Here is a 23,759-nt window from a genome sequence, read left to right on the forward strand (position 1 = left end):
TCTAGGTGGCAACATGCTATTGGGTGGTGGTCCCGCTTATAGGGTCAAATCAATACGCTCTAAGAAGAAATATTTGAATATAAATCTCATCGATATCATCGATCTCATAAGTATCATACCAAATCCCATCAATCGAATCACTTTTTCGAGAAATACGAGACATCTAAGTCATACAAGTAAAGAGATCTATTCATTGATAAGAAAAAGAAAAAACGTGAACGGGGACTGGATTGATGATAAAATAGAATCCTGGGTTGCAAACAGCGATTCGATTGATGATGAAAAAAGAGAATTCTTGGTTCAGTTCTCCACCTTAACGACAGAAAAAAGGATTGATCAAATTTTATTGAGTCTGACTCATAGTGATCATTTCTCAAAGAATGACTCTGGTTATCAAATGATTGAACAACCGGGAGCAATTTACTTACGATACTTAGTTGACATTCATAAAAAGTATCTAATGAATTATGAGTTCAATACATCCTCTTTAGCAGAAAGACGGATATTCCTTGCTCATTATCAGACAATCACTTATTCACAAACTTCGTGTGGGGCTAATAGTTTCTTTTATATACGCATACGGTCTAATGATATCTACAACTTTCATTTAGATACCTAAGGCTAAATATAATCACATAGCATACATACAGCCAGACAATTCTGGGGTGCCCGACCTACCCGGTACAGCCATTCTGGAGTACCGACCTACCCGTGTCAACCCATTATGGGGTGCTGACCTACCCGTGTCAAGCCGTTCTGGGTTGCTGACCTACCCTTCAGTCCTAACAACCGAACCTCGGGGACTGTTCCACCCCTACTACTATTATCACATATATCATAACATAACGTACTGTCAGGCATATCTGGGATGTCCGACCTACCCTTCGGTCCTATCAACCGACTTGGGGACTATTCCCTTCTCACTACCACTCTCACATATAACATATAGTGTCGCAATGTTACATATAAGGTAGTAGCAAACCTAGATGAATATCACAAAGACAATCATCTAACATACAACTTCTACTGGTGGGCCGACATTGTGGCCATAGACCCACCGCTACCGGAAGGTAACTCACCTCGTATAAATGAACGCTATCAATCTGAGTGAGAAGTCTCTGTCTGCTGCTCTGGAGATTCTCCGACTATAATTCCCATAAAGGCACTTAATCAGAAGCTGAAAACTATTCTTAGGGTAAAATGACTATTTTACCCATGGCCAAAGTCAAATCTTGGTCAATGTCAACTTCCAATTAACCTGACTTGCCGAGTTGGGCCGCCAACTCACCGAGTGCCTATTCCTTCATCTGACTGCCTCCCGACTCCACCCATCGAGTTTAGCAAAGACTCGACGAGTTATCCTTCTATAATATCATCGAATGAACCTTCATCCGACTCGCCGAGTTTTATGAACAACTCGTCGAGTCCATCTTCAAAGGGTTGGGAGATTGCCTTGGACTCGCCGAGTCTGTTCTTATACTCGATGAGTCCTATGATTCCCAGGTCCAATACTAAGTTTAATGTGTTGAGTCACTCCCCTAGACCCCTTAAAGACCCTTCTATCATTCGACTGGGTTCCTTTGAACCACAACAGATAGGGGACTCAAGCCCTGGACTTGCCGAGTTCCAAGAACAACTCAACGAGTCGATGATATCCAAGTCTTATATCTTGATTTCTGATTTACAACACTCATCCAAAAGATATATGGGGGCTTCTAAGATTGATCTATCACGTAAAGTTATGAACTTTACATGCATGCATGGGAGTATAAGCTTAATGGACCCAAAAATGAGGTCTAAAGGTGCATCTGGCTCTTAATGGCTACAAAGTTGGCCACTTTAGGCCATGTAGTCCCCTAAGGACCCTGGATCTGGAGTCTTGACCTCTAACCATGCTTGCACTCATGATTGGCCACCAAAAATGGTTCCAAAAAACCCTAATTCATTCCAAAAAAGGATCTAGAACATGAATGAACAAGGTATAAGCTTTATACCTCTAAGGAACTGTGGATGCTGCACAAACTCGAAATCTTCTGGTTTTCCTCTTGGCTCCTCAAGATTTTCCTTCTTTCTTGTGATCACAAACCACCAAAATCACCAAAAAGGGCCTTAGATCTCACAAAACGATTAGGGTTTCAGTATAAGGTGTTTTGGGCGCATAAGGGATGATGGAGGCTACATTAAGATGTTTAAATAGGGTGCAATCCATCATATTTAGGGTTTTGTCCAAACAGTGCCTACTCGTCGAGTCGGTTATCCGACTCGTCGAGTAGGTCACTAAACTCCCGTGTCCAAAGTCGATTCTACTTGACGATTTGGACCTTTAACTCGCCGAGTCCCAGGCCAAAATGTTATAATTACTTGAATGAAAATACGTACCAGGAACCGGGTGCTACAAATCTCCCCCACTTATTTTAGATTTCATCGTCGAAGTTTGTTGCTCGATCCTGGAAAAGCTTTGGGTAATGCTCCATCATCTCGTCCTACGACTCCCACGTCCATTTCGATCCCTTTCGGTGCTGCCATTGCACCTTTACCAGCACGACCCTCTTGTTCCTCAAATCCTTCGACTTCCGGTCGAGGATCGCCACAGGCCGCTCAATGTAGTTCAGGTTGTCATTTACCTGAATATCTTCCAGAGGTACCACTGTCGAGTCATCCACCAAGCACTTCCGCAGCTGGGAGACATGAAAAGTGTTATGGATCTGACTGAGTTCTGCTAGTAGATCCAGCCTATACGCCACCTTGCCCACCCAGGCTATAACCCTGAAGGGTCCAATATACCTGGGGCCCAGCTTGCCCCGTTTCTTGAATCAGATGACGCTCTTCCATGGAGACACCTCCAGGAGGACCATATCCCCGACGTGGAACTCCAGGTCCGAGCGGCGTTTTTCGGCATAACTTTTCTGACGACTTTGAGCAGTCTGAAGCCTGCTCCTGACCTGTTAAATCATTTCTATTGTTTTGAGCACCACTTTGGTGCTCCCCATGACCCTCTGTAAGTTCCACCAGCTCTTTTCAATTTCTTTCCATAATTTATTTTCACCAAATTTTAATGTGCTCCTTTAAATTTTTTAACTTTCCAGCAACTAAGGAGAGGGGAGACATATGCATCCGAGGACTAGAAAGAGGGTTAAGATTCCAACCATTCTTTATTATCACATCAAAATTAGGCTCCCTCAACCATGAATTGAATAATCTAAATGGATATGGCCCAAAGTCAGGTTGATTGGAAGATAGAATTATGGCAGAGTGGTCTGAATGTAACATTGGGAGATCAGTGACATTTAGGTAAGGCCAGGAATTAAGAACATTTGAGGAGACTAGGTATCTGTCTAGCTTGCTATGCTTGTCAACTGAGAGCTCATATAAGTAAATCATAGACCTCCCATTTTAAGATCCAACAAACTAGATGAATGGATGAACTTATTTAAGTAGTAAGTAGTGCTAGAGCAAAAAATTGAACCTAGTCTTTCTTTTGGGAAACAAACAACATTAAAATTTTCTCAAAACACACATCGGGATAATAGTTTCTACCATAAGCCCACATCCTAACAATTATAGCTCTATGTTGGTGTACATCTCAATAAAGAAAAGGACCATCACCCACCCATTTGAATTCTTCGATGGCTGCCTTGCTTGAGGAAGAGTTTCACTAAAATGGAGACGAACCGGAATGCCGTCATTACTCTGAAATTCACCTAGCTAAGCCAATTTCCATTCAAGAGCCGACTTTTTTGTAATTCGCGCCACCCATTATGTCAAGGCCTTGAACCGGCAAGGCTCTATTAAAGAAATCAACCACAATGATTAAGCTTTTCGAGTCATTGAATCTAGGTAACTATTCCAATTCCAAGCAACTGGAGATGCTGAAACCATATGAGCTTGGGAATTTTGAAGTGAAGCTGAGGGAGGAAGTGCTTGGGAAGCCACTAAGTATACCTTGTTAAACCTCACATTTCTAGTAATCGGCAAGTCAATCTTGGTAAGAAATAACCTGCAAGTTGCATATAATCAAGATTACATTTCACTAGTGAAATGAAAATGGTTTTATTAACTCATAAACTGGATGGTGTAACCTGTAGGAAGGGATGAATTGACGCATAATATGTTAGAACTAATACATTCCCACCGGAAGATCCTGTCTGTAAAGTCTGATGCCTAGAGTTCCCATTGTCGACATGAGAAACCTGTGTCACGTTCTTCAGGTTCTTTGATTCAATCTAAGCAAACTATTTTGGGATTTTCATTTTTCATCATGTGCTAGTGCCTAGTGCTAAATATTAGTTTGAACAACAGGATAATGGTAAATTTATTCCCAAAACTGGTGGTATGCTTTATATTTTCTATGGTAGACACTATGACCATAAGACCATCTGTTACACCGGTAACGATTACAATTTACATCCACCTCCACATCACCACCATATCCACCCACCTTCCTTCCACTTTGAACCTCGTATATTATCCACAACGAAGAGAGATACCCGTATGAGAGAGAAAAAGAGAGAGGAATATAGAAGAAGAAGACCTGATTGGTCGTGGTGGTTTGTGGTCGGGACAACAAGTGACCACGATCGTTGTACAACAGAGCAGACAGGCTGGTGTGCACGCCCGTGGTGATGGTTCCAGGTGGTAACGAAGGCTCATCGTTGAGAGTACACCGGACGGCCTAGTACTCGCTTACAATACCCTGTGATGTTGTGGAAACCTGCAACGCCAATTTTTGTAATTGTTTACTGTAATTAACCGATTATATTGTCAAATGTTGTCTTGGTTATGTGATTGTTCGAATTTTGAAGTTAATTAATTGTTTATGTTTATGCTAAAACTATGAATGGTTTGAAATTTGACTATTTAGTTCAATAAATTGAGAGTAAATTGCATAAAAATCGTTATATTTTTATTTTTTTCGATTTTAACATTCTATTTTTTTTTTTTGCTGCAATTTAATATCATGTTTTTTTTGTTGCAACCTAATACCATGTTTTTTAATTTACTATACAAAAGTAAAATAAAAACTAAACTATGGTCCAAAATCATTGTCACCAAACCTTTTAAACCTTTTATAATGGTTGCTAATTAATTAATGTCACACAAGTCATATAATTTGTTATATCCTAAATAAACCATAACCGTTTAACAAAAACAACGTAAGCCATGAAGTCACTTCATGTTAAATAATATTTTTGGCTTCCAAGTTCCAAGCATATTTCTACCAACTTCTCTTCATATAAAACCAAAGTCTAGAGATTTTAAATAACGAACATGACTCCTCAAGAGTTCATAAAGTCGACTAATATCGTAGGGTCTGAAGTTTTACCAAGTCAACAAATTAACCACCATCTTTAATTAATTTTTTTATTAAGCTTATATAAATACATCAAACTTCCCATTTTCCAACACCAATACCATCTATCATAACCTTAAACATGTGCGACTCAAATGGCAACCCACATTACTAATATACCCTTTTAATGCCTCCGGCCATATTATTCCCTTACTCGACTTCACACACCACCTCCTCCGTCGTGGCCTCACCATCACCATCATCATCTCCTCCTCCAACCTCCCTCTACTCAACCCTCTCATCTCTTCATACCCCTCTTCCCTCCACAAACTCCTCTTCTCCGACCCCGACCACCACCCATCTCCTCATCCCCTAATCGCCAAAGTAATTGCCACCCAACAAATGTTTGACCCCATCGTCCGCTGGTTTCAATCCCACCCTTCACCGCCAGTGGCCATCATCTCTGACTTCTTTCTTGGGTGGACCAATGAACTCGCCGCCCACCTAGGTATCCGATGTGTGGTGTTTTCTCCTGCAGGTGCGTTAGGTTCTTCCATTTTTCATATGTTGTGGCGAGATCTACCGGAGATTAACGCGCTCAATGGTGACAGAGATGAAAGCTTCTTGCTTTCTTTACCGGCAATTCCCAACTCGCCGGAATTTCCTTGGCGGCAGCTGTCTCCGCTGTGGCGTAGTTACAAAGAGGGAGAACCGAATTTCGAATCTTTCAGGAAGGGTGTCATAGGTAACATGACCGCATGGGGAATTGTGTACAACACTTTTGAAGATTTAGAAGGGGTTTATATATATTGACCACATGAAGAAACAGATTGGCCATGATAGGGTTTGGGCTGTGTCATGATGCTGACGTGGCCACTGGGTGCGGATCAATTTGCAAATGAGAAGCTATTGGTAGACCAGTTGGGTGTTGGGAAACGAGTTTGTGAGGGTAGACCCGAAAATGTTCCTGACTCGATCGAGTTGACTCAGTTGTTGGATGAGTCATTGAGTTGTGATAGGCCGGAACAGTTAAAATTAAGGAACTGAGCCAAGCAAGCATCAAAGCAGTCAAAGAAGGAACATCCATCAGGGATTTGGATATGTTCATCAACCAACTTTGTAAGCATTAATATCATTATAAATCTCTCCAAGATTCCTTCATGCACATGATGCCAATCCTGATCAACCTTCATCTCTTGGATAAATTGGTTGTACAAGCAATTCATACATTCAACTTTGATAGTTGTATGTGGTGTGTACTGATTATTGTGATTTTGACATATGCATGCAAGAAAATTGTTTAAAGACTATAATCATAAGAAGAGATTTTCAAAAATCATAATAATCAGAGGAAGATTTTCAAAGATTACATGAGCTCTCCTTTTAAGAAGAATATGTATTCGAAGGCCTTCATAGACAATTCCAAAAGATTGTACCATGCACACAAAGACTATGACTCGGAGTAGTGTTGTGTTCAAGAATATTTTAATGGGTGGAAAAACAAGTTTAATTTGTACCTCTTTAAGATCAAGTGCTGTGTAACGAATCCTTTAATAAATTTTCAACAGGAATTTATACAAATCACTTGTACACATCACTTACAGCAATAATCCAAACGAAAAAGAAGTAAAGCTGGATTTCAATTTTGATATGAGACGGAACAAATAAATTTCTAAATGACAAACGAAAACATTCTTGACACCACCGATGCCAATTTTGCACCGAATCATGTCGCCCTTTTCATAACAATTCACATTATAAAAGTACAAGCTACAATCAGTATAGGCATTAAAAAGATCTCATCAAAAGCATCTCTGGGAGTGTGTTTCAAAAATATAATCCGATTTAGTGCTCGCTTTGTAGGATTAGGGTTTTACCTTTTGTATTTCAAAAGCAATCGAGAGAACGAAAAGAAATAAGGGAGCTATAGCGCCACATCCACCAATCCATAACCAAAGTCGGGAGTTGGCCATAAGAAGATATCAGGAAGAAGTGAGCATCAGTTGATGATTTTTCACTTCCAAGCCCATAGGTTTTTGGAAAGTGGGTTCATGTCTTTTTTACAAGAAGAATAATCATAAATTCATAATGTCCATTTGTATTTTAAGATAACATGATTCCAAATTCAACTACAAGTAATAAGAAATTTGATTTTTTATTTTAATTAAACAACTTGATCATTATTTTATTATAAAATTTATAATTTGGATTTTAAGTATTAATACAAAAAAAATATATAATTTCTCGATCCACAAAAAATGTATTTTCTGACACTTATATATATATATATATATATATATATATATATATATATATATATATATATATATATATATATATATATATATATATATATATATATATATATATATATATATATATATATATTAAAAAGACAAACATTAACAAGACAGCTTTCATTTGATATGAAACATAACAAATTAACTTTCTTTCAAATAACATTAGAGAAAACAAAAAGAATCTTAACATAATTGTAGCATGCCAATTTTGTACCAAAATCATCTTGCCTCGTTCATTACAAACACAAGCTACAATATAAATCCAAAATATCTGATAAGAAGCAGCTATGTATGTATGTGTATTCTTGTGCGTGTCGAATGTGTGTTTCAAAAATAAAATTGAAAGAAAATGACATGTTACCATTTCACATTGGTAGGAATATATATATATATATATATATATATATATATATATATATATATATATATGGAAAAGTGAATATACCCTTAAGGGTATATAAACTTATGTACCCAAACCCACTATAATACAATGTTTTATTTGATATATTCATTATAATGTTCTTAAACTTCAACCACTAACTTGATTTACTTTCAACATTTCCAAAATTTCACCATTATCTTCCTCTTACATCGCATATTTTTGTCAAACACTATTAAGCTATATATATTATAGTTAAAAGTGAAAAATATGTAAGATGACAATAAATGTGAAATTTATAAAAAATTTCGAAGTAAATCAAGTTGAATTCTAAGAACATTGAACAATTACAATGTATATATATGACACAAAACGACGTAATATAGTGAGTTTTAGTACCTAAGCTTATATACCCTTAAGGGTATATTCACTTTTTCCATATATATATATATATATATATATATATATATATATATATATATATATATATATATATATATATATATATAATTTCTCTTTTCTTTTATAGAAATAAGCATATTTGTTATTAGGCCCATTACGAAACTACTATTCATATTATGAAATGAGTAAAAAAAATATGATACTTTATATTATATAAAGTGTCCTAAAACTTATTATATAAGGTGTCCTAAAACTAAAACTATGTCAAATTTCATTTTGGATCGACCAATTTTAACTTTTATGTTCAATTTGTTGATTTACATAAAGCTTTAACTTTTATGGTGAATTTGTTGATTTACATAAAGCTCAATGTATTACAAATATATAGATAAAGGTTATTTCAATCAAATATCAAATAGTTGTGATAATGTTTATTTCTCAGGTTTTTCTTAATTCAGTACCAAATTATATTTACTTTGTTGTGAGATGAAGTTACATATAAATATTATAACCAGTGGCGGGTTCAGGAATTATCATCATAGGAGGTACTAGCTAGTGCCTAGCGGTCAATTATATGATCGGTTCGGATCATAATGATATTGCAATAAATATTAACATTATTAACAAAAAATGAACTTATAATGTTCAAATTTATTTAATATGGTTTACAAATACATAATGATATTATAATAAAGATTAACGTTATTAACAAAAACTTGTTTCATATTACATTGTATTAAAAACTTAACATTAAATTTATTTAATATGGTTTACAAATATATAAATATGGAACTAAATGCATAACCAAATTATAGATAATAAGCCTTATATTCAAATAAAAAAACATAGTAAATATTACATACAAACAATAAAAATATATAATAAACAATAAAAATAATGTATTTGACATAAAATTTCTACAGTGAAAGCCAATAAAAATAAAATTGTAAATAATAAACAAAGGTAATATGCTCCAACTCCACATTGACACAATGTACACAGCGAAAAAGAAATGAAAACGGTAAAAAGGGCATAACTCCTCCCTGTAATTAGGGGTGAGCAAACCGGTTATTTTTTTTTCAAACCGAACCAGTTCAGAAAACCGGTTCGGTTCTGATTCATGAATAGTAAAATCAGTTCATCCTTAAACCGGTTCGGTTCAAACCGGTTCCGTCATTATTAAACGCGAACCTATCTAAACCGGTTACACCGGTTCTAAACCGGTTTGATCGGTTTGACTACCGGTTCACGGTTATTAAACCAGTTCTAAACCGGTTTCAATGTCTAAAATCTCGAACGGGTTCAAAACGGTGGTTCGGTTCTTGAATCGGTTCGGTTCATAGTTGACTGGTTCATGGTGAACCGGTTTACCGGTTCAGTGACCAGTTCGGATCCTGAACCGGTTTTTTTGTGCAAGCCTACTTGTAATCATCCTAGTCAAATACACTAGAGAAGAACATTGAAACTAAGAAAATAAATTTAACCTCAAAAGCAAAAAAGCCCGAGCCCAACCCAAACTGATAACCCATGTCTCTACTATCTTTATCTCACATATGATCTTCATTTCGTTGAGGGCACCACATATTTTTATAGAAACTCATGTGAATTTTTCAATTTATTATGTATAGAAATTATTAGAACATTGGGGGCACGAGCCCCCACTCCCTTCTCTTTGAATCCGCTCCTGATTATAACATAAGTTTTCCACCATCATATTGTTATTTGCCTTTAATCGATATGTCATATCTGATTTATTAAAACTCTTAAATTCATTATCATCGAAATGAATTTGCATGATTAAATAAGTTTCGAGATGCATTCCCTAACTATCTAATATGTTGTCCAAGGAATTTAAGAATGTATATTTACTCGCATGAAATATTAGTTTCCTGACACATTTCTACATGAGTTGTCATCGAATCAAGGAGTAGATGCCTCTTCCCAAATCTTTGATATATTGAATATATGGAATTCCGGATCCCCTTTTCCTCTTGTTTCTTGCACGTCTTCCATCTTCCTAAGAAATAAACCGAACAACGATTTTGATTACATGCAACTCCGTAAATGGTTAAGATATTTGTTTGTCGTGCAAGTCATATTCCTTAAACATTCTTATCTATAATATAAGAACGATGTAAGTGTCCCTCGTCATTTTCATGATCTTAGGTTGCATGTTATCTTCTTCTTGGTTGGATGGTAACTTGAGATACGGTGAGCACAAGTAGCCCACAAGGCCACAATTCACAATTGCTTAAAGGTTGCTTATCAACATGTTGATCATCTTGATCGTGTACATGAAGATCATAAGAGACTCTTCCGTGTCATCTTCTGCTTGGTTAAAGGACAATTCACCTACCAATTAATTAATTATCATATTACTAAATCATCATTTAATAGATCAAATTTTACATTTATAACACTTAGGTTAAATATATTATAAGAATATTACACATACATTTGAAAAATCTTAAACATTCTTAACATTTTTTTTTTGTTTTATTTCTGACTTCTGAGATTACCTTAAAAAAATAAGATTCCGTACACCAAGTCTCTAACTAGAAGTCCTAACATCTTGCTAAATTAGTTACAAAAGTATACTATTAATTTACCCAATCCACGAGATCACAGAATAAAGCATTTTCTTTCGCCACCCCTCAACATCTATCGACCATCGAACCTTGAAACATGAGGCACTCAACACATTTACTGGTCTACCCTTTTCCTAGCTCCGGCCATATCATTCCCTTACTCGACCTCACCGACCTCCTCCTCCGCCGTGGCCTAACCGTCACCGTCGTCATCTCCCCCACCAACCTCCCACTACTCGACCCTCTCCACTCCTCCCATCCATCTTCTCTCCACAAGCTTCTTTTCGATGATCCAGAGATCACCCCATTCCCTGATCCCCTTATTGCCAAAGTAATTTCCACACAGAAACTGTTTGATCCCATCGTTAAATGGTTCAGATCCCACCCTTCGCCGCCGATGGCCATCGTCTCTGACTTCTTTCTCGGGTGGACTAGTGAACTCGCTTCCCACCTGGGCATCCAGCGCATTGTGTTTTCACCTTCAGGCGTTCTTAGTTCTTCCATTTTACAAACGTTGTGGCAAGACGTGGAGGAGATTAATGCCGATAAAGATCAAAAGTTTTCGCTTTCTTTCCCGGAAATCCCAAACTCGCCGGAGTTTCCTCTATGGCAGTTGCTCCCCGTGTCACAAAATTTTAAGAAAGGAGAACCGCATTACGAATCCTTCAGGAATGGAATGTTGGCTAACATGAGCAGCTGGGGAATCATATACAACACATTCGAAGAGTTGGAAGGGGTGTACATTGATCACATGAAGAAACAAATGGGTCATGATCGGGTTTGGGCAGTTGGCCCGTTGCTTCCCGATGATCATGGCACTGGACGTGGTGGGTCGAGTGTGGTGCCACCTAACGACCTGCTCATGTGGTTAGACAACAAACCCGATGACTCTGTTGTATATATATGCTTTGGGAGCCAAACCACATTAAGCGAGAAGCAAATGGGTGGACTTATAGGAGCTTTAGAGTTAAGCAATATTAATTTTATCTTGTGTGCAAAGGGAAGCAAATCGGGCTCCATTCCAAGTGGGTTTGAAGATTGGGTGAGTGGTCGAGGGTTGATAGTCAAAGGTTGGGCCCCACAGTTAGCGATACTGCGACATAGGGCTGTTGGGTCGTTTGTGAGTCATTGCGGGTGGAATTCGACGCTGGAAGGAGTTGCAGCGGGTGTGATGATGCTGACGTGGCCAATGGGTGCAGATCAGTATGTAGATGCTAAGCTATTGGTTGACGAGTTGGGTGTTGGGAAACGAGTTTGTGAGGATGCACCCGATAGTGTTCCTGACTCGGTTGAGTTGGCTCGGTTGTTGGATGAGTCGGTGAGTGGGAGATATAAGGCGGAGCAGCGAGTAGTTAAAGTGAAGAAGCTAAGCCAAGCAGCCAGCAAGGCAGTTAAGGATGGAACGTCGATGAGGGATGTGGATACGTTTGTCCAGCTTCTATCTCAACTCGAGACAGCTAACTAAAGTGATGCAGGAAACCCCTTTTATTTCTTTTGAATAGTTTCTTTTACGTTGTCAAGATTATTAATTAAGGTTTTATGAAGAGTTACAGATTAATGTGTAACAAGGAAAATATACCAAGTGCCCCATCACTTAAGATCAAACAAAATTCAGGTAGTCTTTCAGCAGATTGAAAATAGGGTCTGCAACTGCAAGCGAAGATCCTTCTGATCCCTGAAACATGATCCCATCATCCATACGCGCTTGCACCCCATCACTTGATATCAATCCATCCTTCAGATGGTTTAGTCCTGTTGCTGATGTCATCATGCGGAACAGGATTTGTGGTAAAGAAAGTGATTGTTTTGACACCTCAACCAATCTAACCTGGACACACACAGTCACCAATATGGATTACACATACGACAATATTATCACTAAAAAAAAAATACAAAATACAAAATAGTTTAGTTTCTTTTATCAGCCACTCGAAGGAAACAGAGAGCAGAAAGGAAGCAACCTTTTTGTGTTGAGGTATTTTGGCCTTGTGTTTGGCTATAGCCACAGCGCGTGAGAAGCCTCCAATTGCATCAACTAAACCCTTTGAAGCAGCATCATCACCAGTCCATAATCTCCCTTGAGCAATCTCCTCCATCTTTTCCACCTGTAAACAGCATATATATATATATATATATATATATATATATATATATATATATAATCATCAATTACTTGTTAAATAAATGAGTAGCTTAAAAATATTCACTACATACACTCATGGATCTTGAAGCTGCTGCCTTGTCACGAAACCGTTTATAAGTATTTTGGGCAGATTCAGAAAAAAGTTTCTCTTCATCAGGTCTGTGATAGTGGTTAAAATCATAAGATATAATTTTTCTTAATCATATTTAATACGTGTTTATTTATACATTTAATAAATTAACCCTTTCACCTGAATGACCGATGAGAAGTATACATGTCAGCAAATTGTCCCTTTGATATGGTTTCCTTGTTGAAACCAATTCTTTCGTATAATTTCCCAAAATTAAACTTAGCTACAACAAAAACAGTGATCAAACATGCTCAAAATATATGAAAAATGGTTTCTTTTCTTATTTAAGTAGCAATCGTGGTTAGTGTCAATATTACTAACAAACCCAAGAATTTAAGATTCTTATTCATGATTAATGACACCTAATAATGAAAGATTTAACAAAAAAAACAAACTGAAAATTCAAGGATAGTGTAATCTACCTGAAACAACACCAATTGACCCGGTCAAAGTAAGATTCTCTGAGACTATAGTTTGTGCTGCCATGGCCATGTAGTATCCTCCACTAGCTGCAACATCAACCATTGATGCGATCACAGGCTTAGATTCAGCCAATAAACTGATTTCCCTCCACATCCTGCTCAAAAAAATAATAATAAATAAATAAATAAATACTTATCAACATCAGAAATCAAATATGTTAATGTTAAATGCCTTGTGGTTAATACTAACAAGAACTTACAAGTCAGAAGCAAGAAAATCACCACCAGGGCTATCAATTCGGATAATAACAGCCTTATACCTTTTTGACTCTAAAAAAAAAAACAAGACAAGTTCATACACATGAACCTATAATGACATAAAATGAAGTGTGTGTATATATATATATACATACCTCTTACTTTGCGAATCTTCTCAATGAATTTCTCAGCAATGATACCTGAATTAGGTTCAAAAAATGAGCCTCCTACACGACTAATGCTACCCGAAGCTCTGATTACTGCAATTTGATCTGTGCCACCTGTCAACCCCAAACTCCATTTTCTAATTTTAGAGTACTTCCTGGAGCAAATTGACAAATGCTTGTAAGATTATAAGATGAAAAAACTAATTTAAATAAGAGATCATTACTTGTAAGCAACAAGTGGAAGTTTTTTCTTCTCTGCAATGCCCAATTTCTTTTTCAGCATAGATGTAACCTCATCTTCGTATTTTATATCAGTTATCCATCCATCTTCTTTCAACTTTTCTACTTGGTAAACTCCTTCATTGATAAAACTCTCTATATCTTCCTTTTTCTTTCCTGTAAATGAAACAATCTGAATCGATTGCTTTGATATATCAAGATTCAAGACTAAAGAAAGCACAAGCTAACTTCACCTTTGGCTTGAGAAATCTTATCAACCCAATTCCCATAGATATTATCTACTAATGTTGTAAGCACCTCGCGATTTTCTTCAGATATATTCTTGCGAGTTAGTCGATCACCAAAACTCTTGTATTTACCAATCCTCTCTACTTGTGGTTCAACTCCTACTTTCTCAAGTACACCTTTATGCACACCACTTTGGTTAGGCTCAGAAGTTGATAACAAGATTTGATAGACAATAATGGGGACAATTTTAAATTTAAAGCTAGAAGTGAAATGTAATGTGTCAAACTTACCTCCAATAAATGATGCGTGAGCAGTCAAACCATACAAAGAAAAGTAAGCACTTGGAGGGGCATACAGCTCTTCACAAGCACAGGCAATGTAATACTCCTTTTCATGCCATACAGGTGCATAACCAACAATGAACTTTCCTAAATTGAATTATCACAGTTTAATACAGGTATCAGAATTATGGTAATTGAAAACTCATATACATGTAATTTCATAACAATTAGTAGTATAAATCTACCTGACTTCCTAAAATCCAGTATGTGCCTTCTAATTTCTTCAATTTTCGCCCATCCACATTTCAGGGTTTCAATGTGGAGATAAACACCAGATATACGAGGATCATATGCTGCCTTAATTAGGTTTTCACAGATTTGAGGTAGGGATAATCCTGAAGAGAAACGACCCTTCACTTGATCAGTTATCTGAAATTGGCAGCAGTAAAAAGTCAATTTCGTCATCCAATATGTTCACTTCGATAAACATTTTTGTGTAATTTCGATTCAAAAACAATAGTTGATAAAATCAAAAGGGGTGAAAACGACCAAACCTTGCCGCGCAATTTGATATTCAGAACGCTGCCTTTGCGAACACGTTGCAATGGATAAACAGTTAGCATGCGTAGCTTCACCACGAAGCTCTTCCAAGCACCTGGTTTTTTAAACTCAAATTCTCCACTGGGATAATCGCCATCGTCTTTTAAACTGCCATTATCGTCAAATTCGGGCTTTAACTCGCATTTCTCCTCCTGATTCTCTTACAAAATATCATCATTTTTGGTGTCAGATCAACAATTCAAATATATATGTTGATTATATAAACGTAATCAAATTAAAAATTTATATTTATATCGGCTAATAAACTACGATGAACTCTATAAACAGAATATGCTTACTTGATGTTGTGAGATTTGATTCCATTATTTCAATTGATGAGGCCATCTCTTGTTGTAATTAATCGGATGATCAAGTAAATCAATTTTCGTAAGTTAAATGATTGTGAATTTATGATTACATGAAGTCAATGTGAGAAATCAATTGATTTTAAAAAGACTTTTGACTTGATTTTTCGTTTTATTCGTAATCTAAATAAGAACATGATTTTAAAAAGACTTTTGACTTGATTTTTTGTTTTATTCGTAATCTAAATATCTAAATAAGAACATATACTTGGAGCATATACTTGGAGTTAGAGACCACTCATTCTGTAAAATTTAGAAAGACTTATGGGTCAAAATCCGAATATTATTGTATGATTACTCAATGTGAGAAATCAATTGATTTTAAAAAGACTTGAGATTTTCCTTTTATTCGTAATCTTAATCTTAATTTATGTATCTACCTCCTTTAATAAACAAAACCATTATTGTAACAAAACCATGATTGTAGACACATGTTCTTATTCTATCATTTTATAATGTCATGTGTCACTCTTAAGAATAATTTTAATTCCTACAAAAAGAAATCATAAATTGATAGATATTAATTGTAATCCCGATTTTTCATCATATTACCAAATTTTTTTGTTTCAAATAACATTCAAATTCCACATTTGCAAACAATAGCAATTTATGTTCAAATCTTTAATTACAAGTCCTATCTATTTTGATGAATCTTTTTTAAGATTTCAATGAATCCCAGAAAATTATCAATTTGAAATTAATATTCTAATAATAAATATTTTGATTCCATTTATATTTCATATCAGTAACACGTTTTCAACTTTCATTCCAATTGTTGAAGTGTATTGTGCTTTCTCATTTTCAAGAATACGATTTCTGTAAAGAAGACATCACAACAAATCGGATTATTTCATCTTCATAAACTAGTAATTATAACTTTTTTCTGAAAATACTTTTATACCAATGTACTTTTAGTTTTCTAAAAACATTTCATATGTTATAGAGTTAGCGGGGGTTATCTACTAATCTTGTGAGTCCATCATTCCCTTTTCTGCAAAATTTCACAAAAAAAATATGCTTTTTAGAATATATATATATATATATATATATATATATATATATATATATATATATATATATATATATATATATATATATATATATATATATATATATATAATAGAAAACTTTGTGGTTTATTTTCTCACCAACTCTTAGTTACATATTAAAGTTGAATGATTCTTAGCTCGCTTAATAATATTTCATTATGTTTGGTTCAAAAAAAAAAAGAATCTCAATGTAAATACCACATATGAGTTCTAAAGCATGTACCAAACACAACCAATGAAGGACAATTTGTGTTTTTTCCAAAATAAGGTAAAATGTCAAACGAGGAATATAAGCTATATCTTGAACATCATTCGTTAAAATAACGGATAATATTACCATTTACTATTTCATCTTGCATCAAGGAATGAAAACAAACAACCCTCAGACTAAGCAATTAAAAAAAAAAAAAAAAAAAAAAAAAAAAAAAAAAACTAACTGATTGAATTACATTCCTTCAAGAATTGTCCATTTCCATTCCATTAGATAACAAAGTTAATTTTTTTTTCAATTCAGTGGAATAGGCTATTCCATTCCTTCCTCAATTCCATATTTGACTTTGACCATACTTCATACGATAAAAAAGTAAATCACTATAATTGGCTGGAAATTTCAAACTTTTGATCTTAATAAGATAAGAATTGAAAGCATGATGATATATCTTGTTGAAATCTTATAAGATTATAGCCATGACACCTGTCAAAATCTCACAAAATGGCATTGCATTTCCACTCGTTAGTGGATAGTATGTAAATTGGAGAGGTAACTGATGGTTGGTTGGGGTCTACCCTACTGTGTGAAAGAAGAATTTTCACATATAGCACCAACTAACTTATTGATGTTATATTCATCTATTAAAAACAAAATAAAATAGTAATAAATAAAATAAAAGACATTGTAGAGATATTTCACTTAGCATGCAATAAAAATATAAGACAACAAACAAATAGTAAGCATAGTAGATATATTTTGTAGAAAAGTTTAAGCTAAAAAGTTAGAAAAAAAAAACTAAATTAATTTAATACATATTAAAACAATTTCTACGATATTACGCATTGTAATCTCTAAGTAAACATTGGAATGAAATTAACTACCCATTTATTAATTTAAAAACAAAAGAGAAAAAACTGTTGACTAATTAAAAATTATTGGTAAAGAAAACTACCATGAGTGTGTAGAAGTGAAGTTGTCGTTATAAAGGAAACCACTGATCAGCTTTAGCTTTTTTATTAGGATGTCTAAATCTCCGCCACAAACTCCTTTTACCGTTGTTCGCTGTCCCCATCGAACCACCTCACAGCCAACACAATTCCATTTCTGAGCAACACTTTATACAGATAAACTAAACTGAAGCTATAAACAAAATCAACGTGAGAATATATCTTGCGACATTTCATATGATCTATAAAACTAATTTTAAAGTTAGGTTTGTATAATTTCGAAAAAAGGTTTCAAGAGCTTCGTAATGAGTTCACCATCCATGTATAGATGTTTTTGTGTTTTTTTTTTCTTGAATTTTGGTGGGATCCTGCTTCTTGAAATCACTTTCGTTCACCGGTTCTTTTAGAAGACCAAATTGACCGACTGAAATTTCAATTCAACCCAAGAACAAATGCCCACAAAAGATAGATGTATATTAGTAACAAAATAATGGTATTAAGTGTAGAATCCATGTTGCTTTGTCTAGGTGCTTTATTATGATAAATCTATGAGATTCGAATTGGTCAAAGTCAAATATGATTAGCATCTAATTGAACAAAGAGCATACATCATTAATATATCACAACAATAAAGTTACAAATAAAACATTCTAAAAGGGGTAAACCAAGAAACACACCTATCAACCACCAAACACCCAATAATGAATTCTAGAGAAAGAAGAAGCATTTAAGTCGTATATCCCATAAAGCTTACTTTAAAACTGGACAATAGGTAAAAAGATAACTTTGGCCAAAACTTTGAAAATTATAGTAAATTTATTCTTCAGAATTTGTGTATTGGAGCCCAAATATCAATCATTTGAAAGTAAAAATCAAAAATTATTATTATCTTCGTAAGTACATGAATTAATACATATACAAATTAGAATGAAAATCTTCATCGTAAAGATAATGGTGATCAATTTTCTCCTTACACATGATAAATAGCTAACAACGTTGAGTTCAGTGTCCATATACTACCACAAAATAAATTTAGGGTTCATCCTGAAGGGGGAGAAATTTAACCAAAAAAATATATGAAATTGTACCAATATCTAAGACATCACAGATGGAGAAGTGACATTCTTTATGCCATCTACCTTGGTTTTCTACTCCAGTAATTCCAAAAATATGTATGTGATGAATTGAAGAAATACAACTTTTTAAGAATCCATCATTGTAAGTTAGTTAAGGCGTCGGATAACCCTTACCCCTATTTAAGCAATTAAAAATAACAAAGAATATGCGATGAAGTGAAAAATGAAATCAATTACTGTCATCGTTGATCAATCGATACAACAAAATGAAAAATGAGATGGTCTGAATGGATGTTGATGTCCATGGCGTCATTTCGGAAGGTGGGTTACGTGTCAATCTTGGAAACGTGTAAATGTGATTTCGGAGGCACCAAAATAAAAGGGTTTCTATATATATATATATATATATATATATATATATATATATATATATATATATATATATATATATATATATATATATATATATATTAGGTAAGTTTTGAGGCTCGTGCTAAGCACGGTCCATAAGGGGTAATTTGGTTATTTCTTTTGGATTGTCAAAATGGAAGTACATCGCTATTATGGGTAAGGAACTCCATGTACGTGGCTATTACTATTAAAGAAACAAGTATGTTGTTATTATTAGTAAGGAGATGGAAATACATTGATATTATTGGCATGGGAATGAAATTACATTGCTATTAGTGATATGGAAATTGAATTCCAAGTATGTGGCTATTTCCATTTATGTGACAAGGAGTTTATTGTTTTATTGTAATCCACCAGTGAAAATCACCACCATCTATAGATCCGGAAGTTTATCCCTTTACTTCATTCTCAAATTGTACAAATGTTTCGATGGTTGCCATGCTTAGTCCAACTATAACTCCTCATTGTCATCCCTTATTGTTGCTAAGATATGTACCCATGATGATGCATCCTATAGGTAAACTATCTACTCGGTTATGCTACTTTCTCTTTCCTATTTCATTATCCATTCGGCTAAATGATGATATATAAGCTAAATGATGATATACAGATAGAAATCACAACTAATAGAATATTTGGAACTACTAACACATTCCCAACCCAAAATGTAGAATACATGAAAAATAATTTAGAAGTAAAGAACCAAAATGAAATATACGAATAAGAAAAGGCATCACCATAATACGCAAATAAATGACTAAGTTTCTTCTTAATGGTGAAAATTTATTATTTAGCAACAAATACCGCCTATGTTTGAACTTTTTTCTTCCTTACTTTCTTATGTATATTGTTTTCAATATACCTATGCAAAGACATCCTTGTGGAAAAATAGTAGTCATTTTCTACCACTTCCATTATATGTGATCCAAGTATATGTGATCCAAGGCATAACAACTTTCATCTTCCATTTAACTATTAACTTTAAGCTTCTTTAAAACCAGGGATACTCATTCTTAGAAGATGAAGACTTGTTCCAACTTCATCAACACTATATATATATATATATATATATATATATATATATAACATCTCGTGCTTTTGTCAATTTAAACTAATCAGTATAATAAAATGTGAATTTTTTTATATATTTTAACAGAAAATGAACAAATTTATTACCTAGACCTAATCCATTGCCGTAAAGCAAACAAGTTTTTTTGTTCTCTTGAATATAAATTGGAGATATCACCAGAACAAGGCCTTAAAAATAATACCGAAAGTTTCTTACATAACCTCAAACCGGCTGTTTTAAAAGTGGAACCGCTAAGCCACCATGTTTCCGACTTTCTGTGACAAAAAAACCTACAAATAAACAATTATGAAGCTTATCAAACCGATTCACTGAAATAAACTGCAGATTAAAATAATAATAATAATAATAATAATAATAATAATAATAATAATAATAATAATAATAATAAAACAAAAAAACAAGGTACATAGTTTCTAATAAGTGTATAATTCAAAATTAAATACAGATGATATTTAGAAACCTACAAAAACACATACACTTATGAGAAGTATAACATCAATCCTAAATTATTTTAGCATCACAAAATACATCTAAGATATGAAGAAAAATTAAACCAAAGTTAATGAAAGATGGAGATAAATTAGTGATTGAAGTTACTAACGGCTTCAATTTGTGTCTTTGTGGGTGGAGAAACATGAAAGTGTGCTAATTCACCTTTTCATATCACAGAAAAATTAGAACAAAAATGAGTCTTTTTCTAGTGTCAAGCACTTCAACAATCAATTGAGTACAAAAAGGATGAAAAACATTACCTAAGTTGGGCAATATTTCTTCCATTACATACATATAATTTCTTATTAACAATATAATAGAGAGGGGAACGTGACAGTAAAGATAGGGTAATGAAATGAAAAGTAAAGTAAATGAATTCTAACCTCTTGTGGTTTGAAGAGAATGAGAATCGGTGGCTGAATAGAAGAAATTATCCAATTTGAAGTGTAATTTTGTGATGAATCAATGTCCATATGAATAGAACTTGATGAAGCGGTGGTTTGCATAGCAATTGTCTATGAAGTGATGTTCCTGTCCAGCGTGTCGTATTAAAGGTTTATAACCCTAATCCATGAAAAAAAATGCACCTTGACACCATAATGCATGGAAATAAGAGGGGCATGATGAGTTATTGGTAGAGCCTTGTCAATCTTGTAGAATGTAAATTATTAGAGAGAGAATAACATGATGGTGCAGGGACAGGGGACTGAGGATGCCTTTTCAGTAAATCGTAATTTAGGGTTTAACTCCGACATATCAAAGAAAACAGCAAGCATGAAAAAGGGCATAGTATTTGATGAATTTAGAGTTTGTAGAGATGTTCTCGCAAACACCAGGTCTCTGTTTTCAAAAACCATATTGAAAAAGTTTCAAACCAAAAAAGAGAATGTGAAAAATTAGAAGTCAAAATCATGAACAAAATTTGGGCTTCAAATCGAACCCTGAGTTAACAGAAGGGTAGAGAACCACAACATGTACAACAAATAACGTAATTGAAAAGGGGAATTTATAAATAAATCAAATTACTGAATCGCTCGTTGTGTGTTCATAATGAAATGGAGAAAAAGGAGATGTAACTGATGCGTTCGTTGGAAATCTATATCAACACCGAATTCGAGCCCAACCACTGTCGCCAATTAGTTTTTTTCTAAGGAGGAACTTGTAGGAGTTTTTCTTGCAGCGGGAGTTATTTTGGTTAATAATGGGAATCGATATCGATAGGTGAATAATGGAAGGCTGGACGATATATAGAGATGATACGACACATTGAAACATGAGCAGGAACAAATCGAAAAGGCGTTGTTTAGAGTAGGTGACGTGGCATATAATAAAGCGTGTTAAAACTCTATAGGCGACACCAGAATGAGAAGGCTTTTATATATAGTATATATATATATATATATATATATATATATATATATATATATATATATATATATATATATATATATATATATATATATATATATATATATATATATATATATATATATATTAGCCGTTTACCCGCACCAAACGCCGGGTGCGAAAAGTTTTTTTTTTCAGAAATGAGTTTCTAGAGATGATTAATTCGTTTGCTCAAATAGTTTACTAAATCTAAACACTGTAATTGATCTTTTTGCCCCTATCTTCTTCAATTTTTCACGTGCTTCATCTTTTTCTTCATCAAATAATAAATTTTTCACGTGCTTCATCTTTTTCTTCATCAAATAATAAATTCAAATACAATTTAACCAAAGATTGCTAACTATATTTAAAATTGCAGTAAATAAAACAAACATCAAAAATATTTATATATAAAAAAATCACAATCATAAAAAGGAATAAACTAAAAAATCAAGAGATATATGACCTTGATTACCTAAACGGTTTGAATCCAAGTAAAAGAATGCCATATATGGAATGTGCATATTGTTTACTTAAGAAATTAAGAACTTTACATTCTTTACTTGACTTAACTTATTAACGGAACCATAAATCAAAAAGACAAACCAAAAACGATTAAAGGTAAAAAATTATAAAAAATTAAAAAAAAAAAAAAGATTACCAATTGTCAAATTGTTTTAAATTTCTATAAATAATGTAACGATGAGGTAAGTTTATTTTACATACGGTCACTATATTACAAACAAATCCGACTATTATTATCATTTCAAGTACAAAACAATCTAAAAAGCAATTCATAAAGAGGTAAATATAAGCATATTTGCATGTTTTGAAGGTACAATGTGTATATGAAAAGGAAAGTTTTAGAAGATTTGATTATAATGGGTAAAATGGTCATTAAGGGTAAAATAAACTTACTTTATAAAAATATCATTTAATCATGTAAAGGAGGGACTACAAAGGTAAGTTTATTTTACATACGGTCACTATATTACAAACAAATCCGACTATTATTATCATTTCAAGTACAAAACAATCTAAAAAGCAATTCATAAAGAGTTAAATATAGGCATATTTGCATGTTTTGAAGGTACAATGCGTATATGAAGAGGAAAGTTTTAGAAGATTTGATTATAAAGGATAAAATGGTCATTGAGGGTAAAATAAACTTACTTCATAAAAATATCATTTAATCATGTAAAGGAGGGACTACAAAGGCTAAATTGGTCATAAAATTCAGCATCAGGTTCAGCTCCGACTCCAGCTCAAGCTTTAGTTATTCCATGTTCGAGCCATGCAGACAA

General features: G+C 34.0%; 1 protein-coding gene and 2 pseudogenes across 2 annotated transcripts; 2 read left to right on the forward strand and 1 right to left on the reverse strand.

Moving 5' to 3' along the window:
* The window catches only part of LOC145045238 (uncharacterized), a 6,986-nt pseudogene extending 104 nt beyond the window's left edge, over positions 1 to 6,882 (forward strand).
* Positions 6,883 to 10,975: 4,093 nt separating this feature from the next.
* LOC145048339 (UDP-glycosyltransferase 89B2 pseudogene) lies at positions 10,976 to 12,424 on the forward strand (annotated as a pseudogene).
* A 37-nt stretch (positions 12,425 to 12,461) lies between these two features.
* On the reverse strand, positions 12,462 to 15,883 carry LOC145048338 (serine protease SPPA, chloroplastic-like). Of its 2 annotated transcripts, none has more exons than XM_078996799.1 (13): positions 15,728 to 15,883; positions 15,383 to 15,588; positions 15,074 to 15,257; positions 14,838 to 14,975; positions 14,553 to 14,723; positions 14,304 to 14,475; positions 14,068 to 14,234; positions 13,915 to 13,984; positions 13,655 to 13,809; positions 13,353 to 13,455; positions 13,174 to 13,261; positions 12,921 to 13,064; positions 12,462 to 12,787 (listed from the first exon to the last, which is right to left on the reverse strand). In XM_078996799.1, the coding sequence occupies exons 1-13, from the start codon at positions 15,771 to 15,773 to the stop codon at positions 12,560 to 12,562; spliced, it is 1,872 nt and encodes a 623-aa protein (XP_078852925.1). In that variant the 5' UTR covers positions 15,774 to 15,883; the 3' UTR covers positions 12,462 to 12,559. The 2 variants fall into 2 exon arrangements, with proteins under 2 accessions (XP_078852925.1, XP_078852926.1); XM_078996800.1 differs by having other exon boundaries at positions 15,383 to 15,580; positions 15,728 to 15,844.
* Positions 15,884 to 23,759: the final 7,876 nt, after the last annotated feature.

The sequence above is a fragment of the Lactuca saligna genome, chromosome 5, assembly GCF_052625555.1.
Source record: "Lactuca saligna cultivar CGN05327 chromosome 5, ASM5262555v1, whole genome shotgun sequence".
Taxonomy (NCBI): domain Eukaryota; kingdom Viridiplantae; phylum Streptophyta; class Magnoliopsida; order Asterales; family Asteraceae; genus Lactuca; species Lactuca saligna.